Here is a 24,228-nt window from a genome sequence, read left to right on the forward strand (position 1 = left end):
GAGTTGCTAACTGAAGCATTATGTGAAGATCCACTTTGTAATTGAGAAAAGCTACTAATGTACACTTTTTTTGCTTGCTTTACAGATATTTGTTGTCCTCTCTTAGAAAGTGACTTGGCATACAGTGATGATGATGTTCCATCGGTATACGAAAATGGACTTTCTCAAAAATCCTTTAATAAGGCAAAAGAAAATTTTAATTTTCTTCATTTGAATAGGTACATTTCCCTTGAAAATTTATATATATGTATATATATATTCATTTGGAGAAGGAAATGGCAACCCACTCCAGTATTCTTGCTTGGAGAATCCCAGGGACAGAGGAGCCTGTTGGGCTGCCATCTATGGGGTTGCGCAGAGTCAGACACGACTGATGCGACTTAGCAGCAGCAGCAGCATATGTATTCATTCTTGTGTGAATTCCCTAAAACTAAATGAAATTATGCTTGAGAAGATAAAGGATGCCAGCTAATTTACTTTTTTAAAAATTAAAATATTAGAAAATATTTTGTTACAGTTGTCATGATGTTAGAAACTATATTCCTAAAAATCTGTAAAGTTCGATTATTTCCAAAAGCCACATGAATCATGCTGCTATGATTGGCCATATTGTCAAAACTTTTGGCTTATAAAAGTTTATAATTGATAATTGGGAGAGAAATTTACGCTTTTTTTCCCTAAAACATAGGTTATTACTCATTTCTTTCAGAAATGCTTGTTATCAACCTATGTCTTTTCGACCAAGAATGCTGATAGTGGGCGAACCAGGATTTGGGCAAGGTTCTCATTTAGCACCAGCTGTCATCCATGCTTTGGAAAAATTTGCAGTATACACTTTAGACATTCCTGTTCTTTTTGGAGTCAGTGCTACGTCTCCTGAAGAAACATGTGCCCAGGTAATTCATTGTTGCCCAAATAAGCTGTAAGGTGAAGTAGTCTTCCAGAGACAAAGTCTAGAATTGCTTCATTCTTTTTTTTACACTGTGTTTTTTGGTCTTTCTGATTTCTGACTTCATGTTTTCAAAACAGAACCATGCCTAACTGCTTAGTTATTAAAAAGTATGACTTTAAATCCTTTTCCACTTCTTAATTACTATGTGACTTAGGAAAGTTTATTAAGTCTTTCTGCCCCATTTTCCCCATTTGCAAAATGGAAAAATCAGTACTTTACTTACATGACTGTTGTGAGAATTAAATAAGTGAAGTACTTAAAACAGTGATGGCTATGCAAAAAGTATGCAAATATTCTGCTGCTTCTTTTTTGCTCTAGTTATATTAAAAGTTTGTAAAAGTGTTTTATGTATTTTTATATTTAACCTTGGTTGCCATAACAGAAAAGTCTTTTAGATTTCTTGAGCTGTTTTCTAATTGCTTGAAGCAATTATGTTTTTCTAAAAATGAAACTTTTATAAAAACATTCAAAAACAAGATGGTGGGATTGGGGGAAGCATTTTTTAAACTTAAGGGTTTTATATGACAGTTCTGGGAAGTTAAATTGTTCTAGATTTAAAAAGCACACTGCTAATGTGCTGACTCTCTAAATGTATGTAAATGTAATTGTTTTCTCTCTCTACTAGGTGATTCGTGAAGCTAAGAGAACAGCACCAAGTATAGTGTACGTTCCTCACATTCACTTGTGGTGGGAAATAGTTGGACCAACACTTAAAGCCACGTTTACCACATTATTACAGAATATACCTTCTTTTGCTCCAGTTTTACTACTTGCCACTTCTGACAAACCCCATTCCACTCTACCAGAAGAGGTAATTTGTGGGAGAAATCATTATGCTTTAGAATGGAATATTCATAATCAATATAATTTAAAAAGAGATATTCAGAAACTATTAGGAATTTATGGGGAAAAAATTCAAGTGCTAAAGAGGTGAATAAAATTATAAGGAGAAGTTTTCCTAATTAAAGATACCATTGGTAGCTATTTGATACATATGTCTGTTGGGCAGCACATGTGTCAGCATTTGTTGTGTATATGTATAGTGAGACCAGAGCTTTCCAGGTGGCGCTAGTGGTAAAGAACCTTCCTGCCAGTGCAGGAGACATAAGAGACTTAGGTTCGATTCCTGGGTCAGGAAGATCCCCTGGAGGAGAGCATGGCAACCCACTCCACTGTTTTTGCCTGGAGAATCCCATGGACACAGGAGCCTGGCGGGCTGTAGTCCATAGGGTTGCACAGAGTAGGACATGACTGAAGTGACTTAGCACACATAGTGAAACCACTTTATAAATTTTTTTTCTCTAAATGGAATATGATACATTACTGTTCCATAACTACTTTATGTATCTTATGTGTTTTTTAATATGTAAGTCTTATTTATTTTAAGAGCACCATAGCCTTTGCTGTTGTATTGTTATACCATAATTTTATTTATCCAAATCCTTATTGATAGGATTTCAGCTATTTTCTAATTTTTTTCTGTTGAACTGATACAGTGAGCATTTTGGGGTTTTAAATCATATAAACATTACCATGTGGATTTTTTTAACATGCATTCCGAAAAGTGGAATAACTGTAGCTTAGTTGAAGGGTTTGCACACTTGACATTTTTAACAGTACCAAATTACTGTCCTTCAAATTTGTGCCAATTTCGACAACTACCAGTGACCAGGTTTGTTCTGTTTCTGCTTATAATACTATTCTCTTATGGCAGGAACACCTCTGCCCATCACTGTCTTTTCCCTTACTCTGCTTTTTTTTTTCAGTTAGTTTATTTTATTTTTTCAATTGGAGTATAATTGCTTTTCAGTGTTACGTTAGTTTCTGCTGTACAAAAACGTGAATCAGCTGTATGGATACGTATATTCCTTCCCTTTTAAGCCTCCCTCCCACCCTCATCCCACCCCTCTGGTTTGTTTTTGTCACTACTTGACATAACGTATTAATTTGTTTGACTCTGTCTCTCCTAGCAGAATGTTAAATATGTGAAGTCGGGACTTTTTTTTCCACTTCTCTATCCCCAGAGTACATAATAAGCATATTGTAGGCTTCTGTGTGTGAGTGTGTGTGTATGGTTTTTCCATACCTTTAACAGAATTAATGTACAGTTTATAGAACACTAGTAGGAAGATAAATTCAAATATTTAACTTAAAAATACATTTGAGCACTTATTCTATAACAGACATGGTTATAGGCATTGGAAATATAGCACTGAACAATTTAGACAAAAATCTATATCCTCCTAGGGCTTACATTTTAGTTGGGGGAAAGACAAACAAAAATAAAATACAATACTAACCTATCACTATGGAGAAAAATGTAGCTAAGCAGTGCCAAAAGTGTGGTACGGTCACTGTGTTAAATTTACTGGGTTGGCCTCACTAAGAAGATGGCATTTGAGCCAATACCTGGAAAAGGTGAAGTAGTGGCCCATTTGGGTATCTGAGGGACAAAGGTTCCTGGCAGAGGAACAAAGGTTTCTTATGCAAGTATAAAAGCCCCAAAGCAAAAGTGTGTCTGATGTGTTAGAAAAATCGCAGAAAGTCTAGAGTGACTAGAGCAGAGGGAGTGTAAGGCCGAGAAGGGGTTGATGCCAGGGAGCTATCAAAGGGCCAGGTTATGTTCCCCATGGCAGCTTTAGTAGTTGTGAATTACTCAACTAAGAATCGAATAAATTGGGAAATGAATATTAAGTGTATGTTAAGTCTAGATTCTTAGGGTGGTAAGAGTCCTTAAAAGTTTCTAATCCCCTAGTTCTGGACTCTAAATTCTTTCTTTTGTGTAATAACACTGTCACAATTAATTTTGTTAGTTCTGACTCCTAAAAAAAATCAGCTTATTTTGAGAGGCCTCCATTTCTTAATCTCCATTTGTTTCCCAGGTACAACAGAGAACTTGTCTAATCTGTCTTCATCATGGCAAGCGCTTTGTATGTTTGAACATGCTTTTGCATTCATTTCTATTTCCTCACTCTAACCCAGGCTTCTTCACACTAAACAGTTCTTCTATGATAAGATATAGTTCTTAGGATTCTTAAATACAATGCAAGTTTATTTCTTGCTCACTTACAATATCAGGTAAATGACTGGAGTGACGGGTGTACCCTCCCCCCTGTAGTGTTCCACACACTCAGACTGGGAGAGCATGCTCATTTTCATCACGTGGCTCTCCAGATTGTTTTCATTCCACCCAGCTGAAAGGATTGGCCCTTTCTTGTGCCTGGTCTGAAAGTGATACACATCATTTCCTTTCACGTTCCATTGGCTGAACCTCACATAGCCATACCTAACTGCAAGGGAGACTAGGAAATATGATATAGCACTGGGCCCAAAAGAAAGAGAACATGAACTGTGACAGTAGCAAGCTCTGCTGCACATCACACATATTTTTAGTTTCCTCAAAATTCTAGTCACTCGCCTGAATGTCTTTCTCTTTATATTCCTTTTGAAAGGCTGTACCCAGAATGAATTAAGTACTTTAGCAGTGTTCTGATTAACGGAGTAAAGGAGAATTGCTATTTAGTAGCCACATTAACCATTTATGTATTGTACTCACTGTCAATTAAAACAACATTATTTCAAAGTTTAAAACAAAAATAAGTTTATACTCTTGGTAATAAGTAAGGGAGACTAGCTGAACTTTATATGGATGGAGGGAGGTTGAATGGAGAAGGCAATGGCACCCCACTGCAGTACTCTGTCCTGGAGAATCCCATGGACAGAGGAGCCTGGTAGGCTGCAGTCCATGGGGTCGCTAAGAGTCGGACACGACTGAGTGACTTCACTTTCATTTTTCACTTTCATGCACTGGAGAAGGAGATGGCAACCCACTCCAGTGTTCTTGCCTGGAGAATCCCAGGGACGAGGGAGCCTGGTGGGCTGCCGTCTATGGGGTCGCACAAAGTCGGACACGACTGAAGTGACTTAGCAGCAGGGAGGTTGAAAAGCCATAATCAGTTTAATCTGGTGTAACTTTATCAAGAATGTGGAAATTCTGTACTTAAAATGTTTTGGCTTTTTTTTTTTTGCTATAGCTTCTTCTTTTTTATGATAATATTTCCTAAGTATGTCATTGTAAACTGGGTTGAGTAGCCCAGCGTCACCCTGTCTGGGAGAGTGGAATGGGCACCAGACCAGAAATTGCTGGTTTTATAAAATGAATAGTCTATATGGATACAAATAAGCAAGTCTGCTTTGAGCCTTATGTAGTCTCTATTGTCCTTGGTGAGCTAGTGATACTGTGTCTGTAGCATTGGACCGTAATATATATGAGAAGTACTATGTATTACATTACAATTTGTCCATCTCAAAACTGCAGTCACAGTACCTGTATGCATGAGCACTAGTAGACCCTAACAACTCATGAAAAAATGAGAAAGAATGTCAGTAATAGAAACTTGGGTGAATTGTGAAACACAAGCAGTGAGGATTAGATTTCAGAGTATGTGCGTCAAAGGGCTGCTTTGAAAAATGGCAGTGATTTCTAGCTCTAGATCAGTGCTAGGAGGAAATTAAGAGAGTCCTTGAACAACTTTGTGTTTTTTGGCTTTCTTCACTTCTGGCCATGCCAGACAGTAGTTGGCGGAGTTTGTCATCAGCTAGATCAGTGAAGGTGGACCAAGGACTAGTGTGGCAGGGCAGTAACTTAACCGTTAGGTACTGAATGGGAGGAGTGGGAAGACCCTGTGCCCAGGAAACAAATTACAGGCATATTCTGTTTCTAATATAGTCTACCTTCTTTCATAATCACTGAAAAAGAAACTAGAATAAACAGAAAAAGCATCTATGAACAGTCATATTTGAAAGGCAAAGATAAATTTATAAATAAGCATTTGAGGAAGGACAGTGCCATAGAAAATTATATCCGTGCATCAGCAGCAGATTGTTATGGAAAAGAACCATTTGAAGACATTACTAATGAAGTAGCTCCTCCCAAATACAAAACCCTCTAGGGCTAAAAAGACACAGATGAAGAGTGAATTAGCAAGATGAGGGATCATGAGATCAGGAATTCTTATATAATACAATAGGACAGAGATCTGAAAAGTGAGGGGAAAATTAAAGGAAATAGAGGAGATAGATTCAAGTCTAGCATCTATTTAATGGGATTTAAGAGCAGAGAAAAGAAATGTAGAAGAAAAAAACAGTCAAATAATACAACATTTCATAGAATTAAAGAATACCATAATCTTCAGATTTAAAAGGGCCCCTGTTCTAACTGATGGATATAGAAAGACTGATATCTAGATAAAATTTTAGAACATCAAAAGTACAGAGAAAAATCTAAGCATCTTCCCAGAGAATAAAACATGACTAGAAAGGACTGAAAACAAATTGCTTCTACATTTTCATTGGTAACACCAGCTACTACGGAGGCAACTGAGCAATATTTTCAGTTAGAAGGAAAATAATTTTGAATCTGTAATTTTCTTCCCAACAAATTAACATTTGAGTGAAAGAACAAAATATGTTTTTGACCATACAGTGCCTAAGAAACTATTACCCGCAAACCTCTGACTGAAATATTAAAAGACAATTTCTCCTCTTGGTTTTTTCTTTTTTTTTTGGCAGAAGTGGCATATAAGAAGCAGTGCAGGAAGAAAACAGTAAAACTTGTCACAAAATTGTGCTTGTTAACTTTTTTTTTGAGGAAGAGGGAAAATATTGCCTCAGGTTCTTCGAACAGAATACTCTTTAAGCCTGATGCAATCAATGTGATAGACACTAAATACACAAAAACACATTTAAGTTACCTTTAAGATCTTGGGTCACTCAGATATCCAAAGAAGGAAGTTGCCAACAAGTAACATTTTTTAAAGTTATGTGAAACTATGTTGACCTTGGTTCTGAACTCAGAATGGCAGGCAGGAAGGACATTGTGAAGGAGAAACAGGAAGTAAAAGCACCTTCAGATTTGTATCTGATATGAAGATGTTGATTAACTTTACAGTTTGATAGAAAAAGAAGCTTAAGGATATATCTGTTAAAACTTGTAACAGTGAAAGAATAGAAATACAGCATAGAAATAATACATAAAATATCTGTCCTTTTGTGACTGGCTTGTTTCCCTTAGCAACTGTTTTCAGTGTTCATCTGTGTTGTAGCCTGTGTTCAAATTTCATTCCTTTTTAGGCTGAATAATATTCTGTTGTATGTCTGTACCACATTTTGTTTATCTGCTCATCTGATGATGAGCATTTGAGTTGTCTTTACCTCGTGCCTAACTCCTGAATAATCCTGCTATGGTTATTGCTGTGCAAGTTTATTTTTTTTTCTTCCAGTTTTTTTGGATATGTATACTGGGTTACATGGTAATTCTTTAACTTTTTTGAGGAATCAGCATACTGTTTTCCACAGTGGCTGCACCCTTTTAATTCCTACTGGCTCAGGAGATCTAATTTCTCCCTGTTTTTACCCGTTCTTACTATTTTCCAGCCTTTATTCTTACTGAACAACCACTTATTCTCATATCTCACTTTGGGTTGTAAAAGTGAATTAATTGATCTCAGTTCAGTTCAGTCACTAAGTTGTGTCCAACTCTTTGCAACACCATGGACTGCAGCACTCCAGGCCTCCCTGTCCATCACCAACTCCTGGAGCTTACTCAAACTCATGTCCATTGGGTCGGTGATGCCAGCCTGCCATCTCATCCTCTGTCGTCTCCTTCTCCTTCCACGTTCAACCTTTCCCAGCTTCAGGGTCTTTTCCATGTCAGTTCTTCACACCAGCTGGCCAAAGTATTGGAGTTTCAGCTTCAGCATCAGTCCTTCCAATGAATATTCAGGACTGATTTCCTTTAGGATGGACTGGTTGGATCTCCTTGCAGTCCAAGGGACTCTCTAGAGTCTTCTCCAACACCACAGTTCAAAAGCATCAATTCTTCAGCGCTCAGCTTTCTTTATAGTCCAACTGTCCCACCCATACATGACTACAAAACCCTTTAAGTAAAATATCACCATATCAGTTATTGTATGAATTATAGTTTGGAGTCTTGAGTTCTAAAGAAGACCCCATGGTTTTAGTTCCTTATCCACTGCATATGTGATGTATACATAAGTTCAGTATAAGTACAAGATTTAAGAAATTACTCATTACACAACTTAGATTGTTATTACAGTAATCTACTGTTTCATTGAATGATTGATACATAGTATGTATGTGTATACAACATACATATATACACACACATATATATAATGCATCTGTTTTCTTTTTTAAGGTACAAGAATTATTTATCCATGACTATGGAGAAATTTTTAATGTCCAGTTACCTAGTAAAGAAGAACGGACACAGTTTTTTGAAGATTTAATTCTGAAGCAAGCTGCTAAGCCTCCTATATCCAAAAAGAAAGCAGGTTAGTTTCTGTATCAAAGTTAGTATATAATAATTTTGAGAAAGTGGAAATAAAACATCAGTTAATGGCATTGCCATCTTCTAATAGTCACTCAGTTGTGTCTGACTCTGTGACCCCATGAACTGTAGCCTGCTAGGCTCCTTTGTCCATGGAATTCTCTAGACAAGAATTCTGGAGTGGGTAGACATTCCCTTCTACAGGGGATCTTTCTGACTCAGGAATCAAACCCGGGTCTTCTGCTTTGCAGGAAGATTTTTTACCACCTGAGCCACCGAAAAGCTTCTAAGGTTGATACCTCTTACCTGTATTCTTTGTATTTCCCATTAAAATATACTAAAGTTCTTAAAGCATACAAGGCCTTTCATAGTAGAGCCCTAATCATTGTGGAATTTGGGCTGGAATTCAGAGTATAGCCCCAATCTGTCTTTCCAAGCCCATCTTTGATACTTTACTCTCTTCCATCCTTTTCCTTACAAAGCACTCTATCTTTAAACCATACACAGCATATTTGTGTCTTTTGACAATTTCATTCATGCTTGTTCTCTGTCAGTAATGCATCTGTCCTCAACCTTGTCTCTGCCTATGGAACTACTTTTCCTGCTAGTATAATTCGTGTTTTCCTTCCTTAACATCTAGACAGAATTAATTGACTACCTTTATGATATGCTGTACTTTTTTCATATTACTAATATGACATTGTGGTGATGTTATAATTATCTCTTACTACCTTAATAAATTGCCAACTTACGGGGGCAGCACTCTCATATTCCCTTTTTTATCCTGAGTAATTATTAGTCCATTCTGTTTAAACCAACTCAAACTATTGTCATATTTAAAACATACCACAATTTTTCATTAGCTGAAAAATTAACTAGTCGAGATGACTTCCTCCCACGCACACAGGGAAATTCAAATTTTTTTTATTTTAATTTTTTTAAGTTTTGGAAGTATGATAACACATTTATAGGAAACTTGGAAAATATAGAACAAGGTTATGTATAGTTACATAGAGTTCCACTATATATACAATTTTTTTTTTTTTGAGTAGGTAAATTAAGATTTTTAATTGGAATTTCAATATCAAACTCTCATATACAGAGATGTAGAAGGATATAGTAGACCTGAAAAGCACTGTCAGCATAATGAAGATTTATACAGTTTTCACACAATGATAAGATACAAATTCTGTTCAGGTTCCCATAGACTGTAAACTATGAGACATTGGAACATGTGCAGGGACATAAAACAAAGTGCAAAAATTTCATGGTCTAAAGGTACTGAAATCATACAGAGCCTGTTTTCTTATCACGGTGGAATTATGTTAGAGATCTGTATCAAAAGATACTGGAAAAGACTTTTAAGTGTGATATGACATGTACCAAGAGAGATCTTCAACTTAGCCATCAAAAGCCTGAATAAAGTTAGGCTGAAAAAAACACAGAGGATGATTGCGGAGAAGAAAGCATTTAAATGAGAAATTAGTATTAAAGATACTTTAAACAAAATCACTTGTATTTTGAAATTAAATGTCTACTTTTAAATGATGGGTGTATCTAAGAAGCCATAACAAGGAAAATTACAAAATATTTGTAATAGAATAAAGACAAAAATTAGCAGAATTTGTTGCATGCAGCTGAAGCTGCTCAATGCAGGTAAATACAATGTGGAGTCTTAAAATAAGATATGAAAACAAGTAATGGACACTAGCATGAAATCTTGTGAAATTTGAACAAAATCTGTACTTTTGTTAGGAATACTGTATCATGTGTTAATTTCCTGTTTTTTTTTTTACAACATATTATTTCTTTATATTCTCAGAATTGGATTAGAAGTTTCAAGCCTCATTCAATTTTTTTTTTTTTAATCACTGCTGCTAAGTCGCTTCAGTTGTGTCCGACTCTGTGCAACCCCATAGACGGCAGCCCACCAGGCTTCCCCGTCCCTGGGATTCTCCAGGCAAGAATACTTGAGTGGGTTGCCATTTCCTTCTCCAATGCATGAAAGTGAAAAGTGAAAGTGAAGTCGCTCAGTCGTGTCCGACTCTAGCGATCCCATGGACTGCAGCCTACCAGGCTCCTCCGTCCATGGGATTTTCTAGGCAAGAGTACTGGAGTGGGGTGCCATTGCCTCCTCCACCATTGCCTTCTTCTTCTTCTTCTTTTTAAATCACTAAGATAATGAATTTTCTTTAGCAGTAATACTAGGTACTAAACTGCATGGAACTGTATCAAAGTTTTGAGTGAATATAAATTAGAAATCTGGCATTCTGTTCATACTAAGTCAAACAAGTGGAATCAAAATGTCATAAACTTTTTTATCTAGGCAAAAATTCATAAATTCTCTAAAATATATACTATATATATGTATACAGAAGCTTTTCTACTACATTTGATAAAGGCTTAAGAAAGAATAACAGCAACAAAGAGATGGAGAAATTGGAGAACATAACTAAATGAAATGGGAACACTGAATATGAAATAGAAGAAGTGAAACTAGATAAAAATAAAACATCATCCTATAGTCCAGTTGTTTTTAAACGTGGCTGCTCATTAGAAACACATCTAGAGCTTCAGAGAAGAATAGCAATAACTGGGCATTTGTATTTTTAAAAAATTCTAAGATAATTGTGTTATGTATCTGAATTTTAAAAAGTAGTTACAAGTTTTTCTATTAAAATAGTCCTTTTAGAGATACAGAATTCTATTATTTTCTGTTGACCAATCATGATACAATAGTATTAAGGAAATAATAGAACATAACCATAATAGTAAAAGATGTTTATCAGTTTTCACAGTCAAGAGCCAGACAAAAAATAAAAGATAATTGCAGTTGCAAGCCATAAAGGAAACATGATTAACCTAACACTTTAAAATAATTGCATACAATTTAGGGATTAAGAGAGTGATGTGGTAAGTGGAAGTGCATATATGCACAGATTCTGATCTGCCCAGCCAGTCTGTGTCTTTTGGTTGGTGCATTTAATCCATTTGCAGTTAAGATAATTATCAATATGTGTGATCCTATTACCATTTTCTTAATTGTTTGGGGTTTATTTTGTGTAGGTCTTTTCCTTCTCTTGTGTTTCCTGCCTAGAAAAGTTCCTTTAGTATTTGTTGTAAAGCTGGTTTGGTGGTGCTCAGTTCTCTTAACTTTTGCATGTCTGGAAAGCATTTGATTTCTCCATCAAATCTGAATGAGAGTCTTGCTGTGTAGAGTATCCTTGGTTGTAGGTTCTTCCCTCTCATCAGTTTAAATATATCGTGCCATTCCCTTCTGGCTCATAGAATTTCTGTTGAGAAATCAGCTGATAACCTATAGGAGTTCCCTTGTATGTTGTTTGTCATTTTTCCCTTGTTGCTTTTAATATTTTATCTTTATCTTTAATTTTCATCATTTTGTTTACTATGTGTCTTGATGTGTTCCTCCTTGGGTTTATCCTGGGACTCTCTGTGCTTCCTGGACTTAGTTGACTATTTCCTTTCCCATGTTAGAGAATTTTTCAGCTGTTATTTCTTCAGATATTTTCTTGGGTCCTTTCTCTCTCTCTCTTCTCCTAGGACCAGGTCTCCTAGGACCTGTTGGTGTGTTTAATGCTGTCCCAGAGGTCTCTAAGGCTGCCTTCATTTCTTTTCATTCTTTTTTCTATTCTGTTCTGTGGCAGTGATTTCCATCATCTGTCCTCCAGGTCTTAGCCATTCTTTTGCCTCAGTTATTCTGCTGTTGATTCCTTCTGTAGCAGTAGGAATTGTTCTTCTGTTCTTTAGTTCTTCTAGGTCTTTGTTGCATCTTCTCAAACTTTGCCTCCATTCTTTTTCCGAGATCCTGGATCATCATCACTATATTTATTTTGAATTCTTTTTCTGGAAGGTTGCCAATCTCCACTTTATTTGGATGTTTTTCTGAGGTCTTATCTTGTCCCTTCATCTGGGACAAAACTCTGCTTTTTCATCCTGGTTAACTTTCTGTAGTGTGGTTTTGGTTCCAGCCACTGTGCGATTGTGGTTCTTATTGCTTCTTCTGTCTGCCCTCTGGCAGAGGAGACTAAGAGGCTTGTATAAGATTCCTGATGGGAGGGAGTGGTGGTAGGGAAAACTGAGTCTTGCTCTGGTGGGCAGGGCCGTGCTCAGTAAAACTAATCCAGTTATCCACTGATGAGTGGGGTTGTGCTCCCTCCTTGTTAGTTGTTTGACCTGAGGTGACCTAGCCCTGGGGTCTGTGGGCTCTCTGGTAGGGTTAATGGTGACCTCCAGTAGGACTTAGGCCAAGGGGCCCCTTCCAGGACTGCTACTGCCAGGGACCCCAAGCCATGGCCCACCATACCTCCACAGGAGACACTTAACACTAGCAGGTAGGTCTGGTTCAATCTCCTGTGGCGTTACTGCTCCTTTCCCCTGGATCGTGGCGTGCACAAGATTTTATTCGTGCCCTCCAAGAGTGGAGTCTGTTTTCCCCAGTCCTGTGGGGAAATCCCCCTGGCCTTCAAAGTCAGATTCCCTTGGGATCCCCCATCCTTTTGCTGGATCCTCAGGTTGGAAGGCCTGACATGAGGCTTAGAACCTTCACAACAGTAGGAGAACTTCTTTGGTATTTATTTTGTTCTTCAGATTGTGGGTTGCCCACCTGGAAGGTACGGGCTTTGATTTTATCGTGTTTGTGCCCCCTCTTACCATCTTGTTTCAGCTTATTTGTGTTTGGACGTGTGGTATCTTTTTTTGGTGGTTCCAGCGTTCTCCTGTCAGTGGTTGTTCAACAGCTAGTTGTGACTTTGGTGCTCTTGCAGGAGGAGATGAGTGTACGTCCTTCTACGCCGCCTTCTTGAGGATGACATTTTTCGTAATTAGGATATTCTTGTCCTGAAAATAGGCATTTTCAAGATTTTAATAGCCTCTTAAATGATTTTTAAATGATAATGACTCAGCAATTCACATTCCCAGTTACAAACTGCCAATTACTGCTGGAAGAGATGTAGAGGTTGAGATTATGGTAGCACTTTAGTATTCCAAATCCCCTGGTTCCTGACAAATAGAAGGAGGATAATTCCTGAAAGCTTGTCTGCTTGGTATACTGAATTTTGTCACCCTTGATCTGGTGGGAGAGCAGTAACTAACTTCCATTCACGTAAAGTTTTGCAGGCCCTGGAGGTACTCCCTGTGGCACCACCACCTGAGCCAAGACCACTGACAGCAGAAGAACTGAAACGACTAGAAGAACAAGAGGAAGATACATTTAGAGAACTGAGGATATTTTTAAGAAATGTTACACATAGGCTTGCTATTGACAAGCGATTCAGAATATTTACTAAACCTGTTGACCCTGATGAGGTATTAATTTAGTCTTTGGATCAGAATGCTTCAGACTTTGAGAATATTTGAACAGTTTTATATGTGTCCCTCTGTACACTCTGAACTTGCTTTTTTATTTGTAAGCATCAAGTAGTGTTCTCAGCACATAGAGGCTTCAGGAGTTATGTAAGGCGTTTTCCTTTCCTGCAGAGCATAGACAATTAACTTTGCCCAACTCAAATGTTCTATAAGTAACTTGAGAATGTCTCAATGCTACATGACATTCCTGTGACCTTCACAGTAAAGAATGCGGTCCTAAGTTGGCATTGAAGGGTGGGTGGCATTTGGATGAGCAAAGAGGCTTAAGGTGTTACTGGAGATACAGGTGCCCAAGAATGAGAATGAATACAAAACAAAAGCCACCTTAAATACAGAGTTTCACATTAATATATTTTCATTATCTCTTACGTATGTATTCTCTCCTGTTTTGCCTGGCAGAAAAACTTGACTCAAATTTTTCAGTGTTCAGAGTTTGTGATTTGGTCGTTTGTTTGAATTTTAGGTTCCTGATTATGTCACTGTAATAAAGCAACCAATGGACCTTTCATCTGTAATCAGTAAAATTGATCTTCACAAGTATCAAACTGTGAAAGACTATTTGAATGATATTGATCTGATCTGTAGTAATGCTTTAGAATACAATCCAGATAGAGATCCTGGAGGTGAGCATTTAGTGGGTTTTGTTTTATTTTGTTTTGTTTTTTTTTAACCTCAAGGAGTAGAACAAGGGCTGCTAACACTTAGTGAAGGGTGATTTTATACTTGGTGCTATATTAGAAGCATTTTACACTCACAGTGCCATTCAGTCCTAATGAAACACAAAATTGCATAACAGTTTAGCTTGTTCTTGTTTGTCAATGTTCTTTCTCAAAGTAGGAAAATAAAAAGTCTGTAATAAGTTTGAAAGGATTTTTTTAATTAAGACCATTACAATTTTTATTACAACAAATTAATATAATACTCGGTAACAGACTAAGTCCCCCATTTCCTTTCTCCAAAGGTAAGTGTAAGTAAGTGTTGGTTGCTCAGTCATGCCCAACTCTTTGCCACCCCATGGACTGCAGCCCACTAGGCTCCTGTGTCTATGAGATGTTCCAGGCAATGGTACTGGAGTGGGTTGCCATTTTCTTCTCCAGGAGATCTTCCCGACCCAGGGATCGAACCCGGGTCTCCTGCACTGCAGGCAGATTCTTTACCAACTGAGCTACAAGGAAAGCCCCATCTCCAAAAGTGGATGCTGTTAAGTTTAGGGCTATCTTTCCAGACCTTTTCTGTGCATAGAATGTATCCACAATCTACCGCACCTACACAGGCTATTAAATAAAATGTATAAAGTAAGAGATTTTTAGGTGATTTGTTTATATGTATAATGATATATTCAAATATCTATATAAACTTACTGATTTCCAAAAAAATACTCTTTCAGGTTCTTTTTCTTAGCTTCTTGCTTTGTGAATGCCCTATCCTTAACTGTGTTGCTGGATAATTTTTTTTAATAGTTCTATTTCCTGTGTTGAGTCTCTTACATTGGTATTCTGTTTTTAAATTTGTCGTGCTTAAAAATTAGATTGATTTCCACCACTGAGACTTTACCCAACGATGTAAAAGCCCACTATTCTTCCCTCACCAGTCTTGTACCCCACCTTCCCTAGGCTCTGTCCCACAGGTCAGAGTTCTGGAGGTAGCAGTGGGCAACAGGCTGCCAAGTTGGGAAAACCCCTTAATTGTAGAAAGAAGGAAGTTTCTCCTGGAGGAAGTAGGCTTCTTCTGTTTCCTTGCAGTCATGCTGCTGCTGCTTCCTGTTCTGACCATTCTGACAAATGTAAAATTACTTCAGGGCAGTGGTGTTCACACTTGAGATAGCACCAACATCTCCTTCAGGACATGCTAAGGTGCAGCTGGCTGGGCCCCACCTCCGCAGGTTTTGATTCTTTAGATTCAGGACTGGAGAATGTGCATCCTGACAAATTCCCACATGGTGCCAAGGCTACTGCACTTAATGAACTTGGCCCCAGCTTTCTTCAGGTCATGTTAGAAGCCCCTAGCAGCATCCCTTCGGCTGTAACAGCCCTTCCTGTCTACTGTAAACTGAATGTTGTGTGAAAGCTGCAGCATCCTCCTGCCCTGCGAGGGGGACTGATCCAGCTGTTCAAGCAAATTTACATTCACTTATGATCTGCCTTTCTTTACCTTGAGACATATTCCAGTTCATGGCACTTAGACTCAGTTTAGGATTTTTTTCCAGTGCTTCCTAGGTAGTGTTGCTGTTTCATTGTCTTTGTTTAGTTCCTCAGTCAGTGTCGTAACATCCTCTATATCTCTTCCAAAATTGTTTTACATCCCCGGTTCACTCATGAACCTGATAGCCTTCCTTGCTGTTTTTGTGTCATTGTATTGTTGTTTAGTTTTGCTGTTAACTGATTCTTAAATTTTCCTTGGTGTTTCAAAGGGATTTAGCTAAGAATCAAATGTCCAGAACATTAGATGAGCATCAAAACCAGAAATAACACAGTTCCAGTAACTTACTATTCATGGTGGAAGTAAAAAACAAATTGTAACAGCTATAATCTTAGCCCAACATGTAAAATTAATTTTTGTTGAATTATTAGAAGGAAACCGTTTTAAAATTCTTTCTTTATTCCATAGATCGTCTTATTAGGCATAGAGCCTGTGCTTTAAGAGATACTGCCTATGCAATAATTAAAGAAGAACTTGATGAAGACTTTGAGCAGCTTTGTGAAGAAATTCAGGAATCTAGAAAGAAGAGAGGTAGGAAAATGATTTGACATCAGAAAGAGATGCTTTAAATGTATTGAGTACTCATAATTCTCCATGTAATTTTTATATCTGAAAATTTTACTTGATATTCCGCATGTCTATTTATAAGGTTGTAGCTCTTCCAAATATGCCCCATCTTACTACCATGTAATGCCAAAGCAAAATTCCACTCCTGCTGGTGATAAAAAATCAGATCCAGAGCAAAGTGAAAAGCCAAACAGGCCCAGTACTCCTATGGCTTGCAGCACTCCTGGTAAGTGCATTTGGGTGATTTTTACTTAGGAAACTCTAGCCTTTACTCTCTTCTGATGCTGTTTACTTTTCTCCCTCAGTTTCCTTTGTCTATATTGATGCCACTCGTTACATTGGTTTCATTTCTATTAAGGCAACTTTGCATTCTTTAAATAAATCCATGCTTACCGTGAGGTACCATTTGCAATCCCAATTCACCTTTCAGTTTACAGTCTAATTGTGGGTTGACTTGATTTGAAACTGATTTTTGCTTCCTATAATCCTAATCTATTTCCTGTTCCCTCTTTATTCTTAGGGTATAACTCCACAGAGTACCCACCCAAATTCTGTGGGTTTTCCAAGGCCTCTTCCTTGGCAGGCTCCTAATTCCAGTTTTTGCTTTTAAAGTTCTGTGAATATCAGACTGTCCTCAGCTTCTTAGCCTCTCAGCTATTCATCTGTTTTCCAAGATTTGGGTGCCATAATTCCTCAGTGCTTTTAAACGGAATGTTCATAAAAACTATTCATACTAGCCCAACTAATGCTGATCAACAGTAGAATGGAAAAATATGGATTATTATACAGAAGTGAGAATTATTAAACTTCACGTAAATACAACACTATGGATGACTTTCCCAAATATGAGATTGCAGAGTGGTTATACTGTGTCTAGGCAGAACTTTTCATCTCTGTGTACCATGGTTTCATCTGTAAAATGATGTTGAGGAGTGGTAGCACACCTGATCGGGTTAAAGTGGAATTTCAGTGAGTCAGCACATGTGAAGGCCTTAGAAGAGTTCCTGCTTCATGGTAAGCACTCGATAAGTGTAGGCTGTTTTTAGTCTTGCCCTTTCTTCAGTTCATTCCTCATACTACTGCCAAAATTGGCTTTGCAATATGTGCATTAAAAAATTCATACCATTGTTGGAGTTTCCTGAAATGGAAGGGAGGTTCAAGAGGGTGGGGATATATGTATACCTATAGCTGATTTCATGTTTGACAGAAAACAACAAAAGTCTGTAAAGCAATTATCCTTCAATTAAAAAATAAATTAATTAAACAAAAAAATTCATGTCTTTCCCCTCCTTAAAATTATTGAACTTCTTAAAAAATTATTCAGGATGAAATCCAAATTCCTTAGAATAACAGGTCATTGCCCGCTTTCTGCCTTCTCACAGTACTACTTTTGTTCATCTATTCCAGCCATACCATACTGTGGTGATATCTCAGATTTTCCTCTTAATATCTCAGGAGGTATTTTTTCCTCCATTTAACTTAGACTTTAAAAAGTTGTTGAATGTTCTCTTATTCTTTTTCTTAAATTCTTTGAAGCTCAGTTGAAGAGAAAAGTCCGCAAAAAATCAAAGTGGTACTTGGGCACCATAACAAAACGAAGGAAGATCTCACAGGCAAAAGATGACAGCCAAAATGTCACAGGTGACAAAATTGAGAGTGATACAGAGGAAAATCAAGATACAAGTGTAGACCACAATGAGACCGGAAACACAGGGGAGTCTTCAATGGAAGAAAATGCCTCTGAAAGCAAAATAGAATTAGAAAATAACAATTCAAGTCCTTGCATTGAGAATGAACCTGAAGAATCTGGAAAGACTACAGCATGTACAGAATTGAGGAAAGATAAGATTGCTTGTAATGGAGATGCTTCTAGCTCTCGAATAATAGACATTTTTGATGAAAATGAAGCAAAAGGTAAGTCTCAGTGAAGCAACTTACTAATTTTAAAAGATGTTTCATTCAGGGTTCTTTAACAGTTAATTGCATCTCAGTTTACTCTTTTTCCATGTTTTTCAGAGTACAAGAGTTAATTAAGGAAGATGGCATTTTATTTAATAAGATTAAATTATTAGTATTAAATAGTAATAAGATATCATTATTTTATTAAATAACAATAAATGACTGTGGTTAAAAGCACACTACATTGGGACTTCCTGGTGGTCCAGTGGCTGAAACTGTGTTCCCAGTGCTGGCAACCCCGGTTTGATCTCAGGACAGGAACTGATCCCACATGCCACAACTAAGACCTGGCGCAGCCAAATAAGTAAACCCTTTTTAAAAAGCACAGTATAGCATCAGACAGACCTGGATTTGAGCCTCGAGCCCACTGCTTAGTAGCTTGTGACCTTGGTTAAGATTCTTGCCCCATCAGCCTCAGCTTTCTCATTTGCAAGACTGGGGGTAGATAGTGCTGGGTAATAAGATATTCTGAGGATTGAATAAAGTAATCCAGCTAAAGCATGTGGCAAAGTGCTTGGCTATACAATTTTTAAAACCTGGCAGGATACCCTCTCATTTTTAAGCAGGATAAGCAGTTTCCTGTGATTTCTTGCTGAGTGATGTGAAACAACTGTTACTCACCCCCATCATTCCTCTATCCCTATTGTAGGTCCCAGATCATTTATACTGTATTTATTCTGACGGTCCTGCTCCCAAAGATTTTCATTTAGAATTGTCTTCTGTCTGCATCTTCTTGAACCTTTGGCATTAGATTTGTTTGGTTTTTGGAAAAGCCAAACATTTAGTCTTACAAAGCAAAAAGAAGGGTAACAAAGTCAAAAATTTGTTTTGGTCAAAAACAAGTATTGGCTAAGTTAATGAGACTGGTTAATGAGACTGGTTTCCTTCAGTGGCCTATATGGTTAATCTTTTTCGAGGACTAGAAATGAGTTCTAGTGTGTTTGAGTAATCTTAGAATGGTTTAGGATATATCCTTTTGAATGTGGATATTTAAAATGTTAATCCTCTGACTGTAAAATTTTGTATGTTCAATTTAAGTTCAGCATTTATTTTCGTTTTATCATTATATTTTCTAAAAGAACACTAGTGAGACCAGGCACCTATTTACACTGGTCAGGAGATTTGGGTTCTTGTCCTGGCCCTTAGAGTGGTTAGGTATATTGACCTTAGAAAAACCTCTTCACTTTTCTTTGGCCTTGTTTTTTCGCCTCTTAGTTAAGTAGATTGCTATAAATCAGGGATAGGCAAACTTTATCTGAAGGGCCAGATAGTCACAACTATTCAATCCTGCTGGAAAAGCCATATTGACACCCTTAATGTAAAGTGGGTGTGGTTGTGTTCTAATAAAACTTGAATTATGGCAGTAGACCAGATTTAGCTTATGTGTAGTAGTCTGTACTGAAGTTCCTTCCAGCTCTTAAATATCATTAATTTTTTTTTTACGTGCTACACAGCATGCAGGAATCTTAGTTCAATCCCAATGACCAGGGATTGAACCTGTGCCCCCTGCAAGGGAAGCTCAGAGTCCTAAGCATTGGCTTGCATATATGCATGCTCAGTCTTTGTGACCCTATGGACTGTAGCCTGCCAGGCTCCTCTGTCTATAGGATTCTCCAGGCAAGAATACTGGAATAAGTTGAATTTCCTTCTCCACCTAACCACTGGATTGCCAGGCAATTCCCTGTCCTTAATTTTTCAGTGTGTAAATGGTAGCATCTTAATCTTATAGCAGAGTCAATAAATGAGATAAATAAGTAAATTATAAGTAAAATGAGATAAATAAATAAGTAAATATGTCCTGCTGCTTAATCAGCCTAATGTTTATTTTAGGCATTATAAAATGTCTGTGAAACAGACAAATAATAATTATTTTTTCATTCTAGAAATGTGTGTTCTGCGAATGACTCGAGCTAGACGTTCCCAAGTAGAGCAACAGCAGCTCATCAGTGTTGAAAAGGCTTTGGCAATTCTTTCTCAGCCCACACCCTCACTTGTTGTGGACCATGAGCGACTGAAAGTATGTAAATTAAAATCACAATGCTTTCATTGTATGAATTAGAAACATAACTCACCAAAAGCGGGATTATAATAGTACATTATTGCAATTTGGCTTGCAATAAATATATTTTATAGAAGGATAAACTTGGTATAGTTTGACATTACCAATGAAACTCTGTAACTTTCATTAAGGCAGTAATTGAAGATGACTAGTGTATTAACATTACTGTTTTGACATATTAATTCTTGTCTATACCACTTATCCCATACATTGTTTGTATGACCATACTTATGACCATTTTAGTTGGTTTTTACTTAACCATGGTTGCATGTTTTTGTTGACTACAAGGCAATGGAATATCATGATAGGACAAGACTTGAGGAATCACAGAAATTCAGTAGGTCCATTTCAGTCATAAGAAAAAACCCTGATCAGATGAAAAACCTTTTTTGAAGAAAAGAACCCTGAAGTGGTGCAGTAGATCATTTATGTCCTGTCTCTTTTTGTTTCACATAACAATTCTAGCATATATTAATCATAGTGACATAAAATATTCTACAAAAATGCCTTTTCTCTTGTTAGTCTAGTTTGAGATTATTTTTTAACTTGACAAGAAGAGATTGATGGCTATAATAGAAATTGGCAACCTCTTCAGCTGTAGTTTTTAGGATGAGAGGCCAGAGTCATAGAATGTTGATAAAGGTAGCTTGCAGTTGAATGTCAGAACCACTGTTAGAGACTGCAGTGTCTTATCAGATGACTTGATCTGCCCTTTCTGTGGCTTATATGCTAAAAATGTCCCCAAATCTTCAAAACTAAAATGTCTCTGGGAATTTCTCTCACATATGTAAACACTTACGTTTTCTTTTAGAATCTTTTGAAGATTGTTGTTAAAAAAAGTCAAGAATACAATATTTTTCAGTTGGAAAATTTATATGCTGTAATCAGCCAATGTATTTATCAGCATCGCAGGGACTATGACAAAACAGCACTCATTCAGGTAAACTCATCTATATGAGAAATTAACTGATTATAAAAATTTCTAAATACCATTTTTTAATGTGTGGGATTATGAACTATTTCTAGGTACAACCATGTTTTGTACTTTTTAAAATCTAGCACCTAAATTAGCTTGTGTTTCTTTAATAAGCAGTGGAACATTGAAGTATCTATAAACTATGAAAAATCTTTTGTGTGTGTATGAATGAAGGCATATAGCTCATTTTTAAGACAGACTTAAGATAGGCCTATTTGTCTTTATTTAATCTGCTTTATAGTGGATGTGTGTGCTTAGTCACTGTTGTGTCCAACTCTTGGTGACCCCATGGACTGTAGCCTGCCAGGCTCCTCATCCATGAGATTCTCCAGGCAAGAGTACTGGAGTGAGTTGCCATGCCCTCCTCCAGGGCATCTTCCCAACTCAGGGATCGAACCCAGGTCTCCTGTATTGCAAGGCGGATTCTTTACCATCTGAGCTACCAGGGAAGCCCTTATAGTAGATATTCGAGTCCTAATGTTTAAAAATAGATATTGACTAATACCTCTATAGGATTTCATATATGTATACACACACACACACACATAACTCGCTACCTACTATATACCTACTAGTATGTAATATATATATAGTATTTAGTATATGTAATAAAGTATACTGTGGTATCTATGTAGTATAAATATATGTAACTGTATAACCTATAAACTCTCAAAATCTGTAAGTACACCAGTGCCGTGGTTAATAACTATATGAATTTAATGTAAGATGAAAGCATCTCAGACTTTAATTCAAAAGGGATTTAAATAATGAAGTCCCATCAGTGTTAACAGTCTATGTGATAGTCATAAATACTGAACAAAATTTGTTTCTCTCTCAGTTATATACATGGATAATGATGTCCTTAAGGTTGTTCGCTGCAAAAGAAAACCAGCAATGGAGTAATGTTCTTTAGTGTTTTCTGCATTGAAACTTACTGTTTTTCCCTCCTATCCTTTATCTAGAAAATGGAACAAGAAGTAGAAAACTTCAGTTGCTCCAGATCATGATGTCATGGTACCAAGTATTTTTTATATTCAGTTCCTATTTAATTCACCTTTGTCATGTTGACATAACTGATGCAAGATGAAATCCTGAATCTCTAAAGAAAAGAGTAAAATAGTAATTAAAAATATTTAAACTTTTCTGGTATTTATATACATGTGTAAGATAAATTACAGAGATAACTGATAAATATTTGATTGAACAAGTCATTGTGGTAATGCTATTGCTATTGTTATCAGTAAAGTGTGGCCAACTCCTAATAAAGTTTATTTTGATAATTAATGTTTATTACACTTAGGAGTAATTAGTGACACTGATAGTTTTTGTTTTAAGCACTTTTAATTTTATCCTTCCTAAAAATAGTTTATTGTGTCAGACTAGAAACTACTTAACCATTGTGTCTTTGCCATCGTTTCTGCCTTTAGCATTCTCTGCAAATTCACTTAAAAGCTCGTGCTTGAGTCATGATTTGCAGAAGGTCCCCTGAACAACTTCTAGGTGAACCACAGTTCTGTACTTGAATATCAAAATTAATGCTTTTTAGATCAACATTTTTTTATCATTTAATTTGGATTAATAAAAAATTTTAAATTTTTTTGTTTTACTTTTATGATTATACATACAACAAATGTATTAACGACTACTTTGTTAAATATCTTTTTAACAATGCAAAGTTTTTATATATGAAAGCTATTTATATCCTTCTTAGGCTGTATTCTATAGATACCTTTTGTATACAATTATATAAATGTAAATATTATGAATTTTGTATTAATGATGCCAAAAATGCATTTCTTAAAGCAATAAAAGCATTCACCACCATGCATTTCCCCCTTCCCCCATTTTATTTCTTTTTCTTTGAGACATTCTAGTATTACTTTGCAAAACGTCTTTTGAAGGGAATAAGGGATAATGATCTCGTGAGAGATTCTGGATTCCAATACAGTTTCTGAGTTAAACTGCATTTTGTTGTTGTTTTATCTGGATATTTTATTTAAAGGCTTCTAAAACTCAATAATTCAGATACCTTAATTAGTAGATACTGTCTTATGTAATGCATAATGGAATGCTGCTGCTACTGCTACCGCTAAGTCGCTTCAGTCGTGTCCGACTCTGTGCAACCCCAGAGATGGCAGCCCAGCAGGCTCCGCCGTCCCTGGGATTCTCCAGGCAAGAACACTGGAGTGGGTTGCCATTTCCTTCTCCAATGCATGAAAGTGAAAAGTGAAAGTGAAGTCGCTCAGTCGTGTCTGACTCCTAGCGACCCCATGGACTGCAGCCTACCAGGCTCCTCTGCCCATGGGATTTTCCAGGCAAGAGTACTAGAGTGGGGTGCCATTGCCTTCTCCGAATGGAATGCTAGTCACTGAAAATATTTAAGTGTATGTATATTCCTGGATTCACATACACACGTCTTCATTTTTAGTGAAATTTATTGTAACTTATTCTAGATTCATGCTTTTGTAACTAGGATTTTGTTTTGTATGTATAGCTTCTGTAATAAATTGTAAAGGTAAAAATTGCTTCTCAATTCTATTTCTTAATTATTTTATAATGTCCTAAAAATAATTCAGTGTGAAACAAGTGCAAAAATCTGTTTTATTACTGTGCATAATTTAAAATGCTATTGACACTGGAATGTATATATTCTTTAGTTACCAAGACTAATCTGCTCCTGTCCTTTGCATGACTGTGTATACATGTGGAGAGTAATGTATCTACATTGCTGTGTAGGCTTTCAAAACCATGCTGAAATTGCAAACCTAGAATGTCTTTCT

General features: G+C 36.8%; 1 protein-coding gene across 2 annotated transcripts in view; it reads left to right on the forward strand.

Moving 5' to 3' along the window:
• ATAD2 (ATPase family AAA domain containing 2) overlaps positions 1-23,970 on the forward strand; it is a 64,595-nt gene extending 40,625 nt beyond the window's left edge. The window contains exons 17-28 of one of the 2 annotated variants that reach the window (XM_055545895.1): positions 86-218; positions 710-896; positions 1,578-1,763; positions 8,172-8,307; positions 13,432-13,628; positions 14,152-14,311; positions 16,296-16,418; positions 16,537-16,680; positions 17,991-18,368; positions 20,297-20,430; positions 21,284-21,412; positions 22,411-23,970. In XM_055545895.1, the coding sequence (XP_055401870.1) occupies positions 86-218; positions 710-896; positions 1,578-1,763; positions 8,172-8,307; positions 13,432-13,628; positions 14,152-14,311; positions 16,296-16,418; positions 16,537-16,680; positions 17,991-18,368; positions 20,297-20,430; positions 21,284-21,412; positions 22,411-22,455 (1,952 nt within the window). In that variant the 3' untranslated portion in view covers positions 22,456-23,970. Of the gene's footprint in view, positions 1-85; positions 219-709; positions 897-1,577; positions 1,764-8,171; positions 8,308-13,431; positions 13,629-14,151; positions 14,312-16,295; positions 16,419-16,536; positions 16,681-17,990; positions 18,369-20,296; positions 20,431-21,283; positions 21,413-22,410 lie in introns of those variants that run through there. The other variant, XM_055545896.1, reaches the window with a different exon arrangement.
• Positions 23,971-24,228: the final 258 nt, after the last annotated feature.

This window comes from Bubalus kerabau, chromosome 14 (assembly GCF_029407905.1).
Source record: "Bubalus kerabau isolate K-KA32 ecotype Philippines breed swamp buffalo chromosome 14, PCC_UOA_SB_1v2, whole genome shotgun sequence".
Lineage (NCBI taxonomy): Eukaryota > Metazoa > Chordata > Mammalia > Artiodactyla > Bovidae > Bubalus > Bubalus kerabau.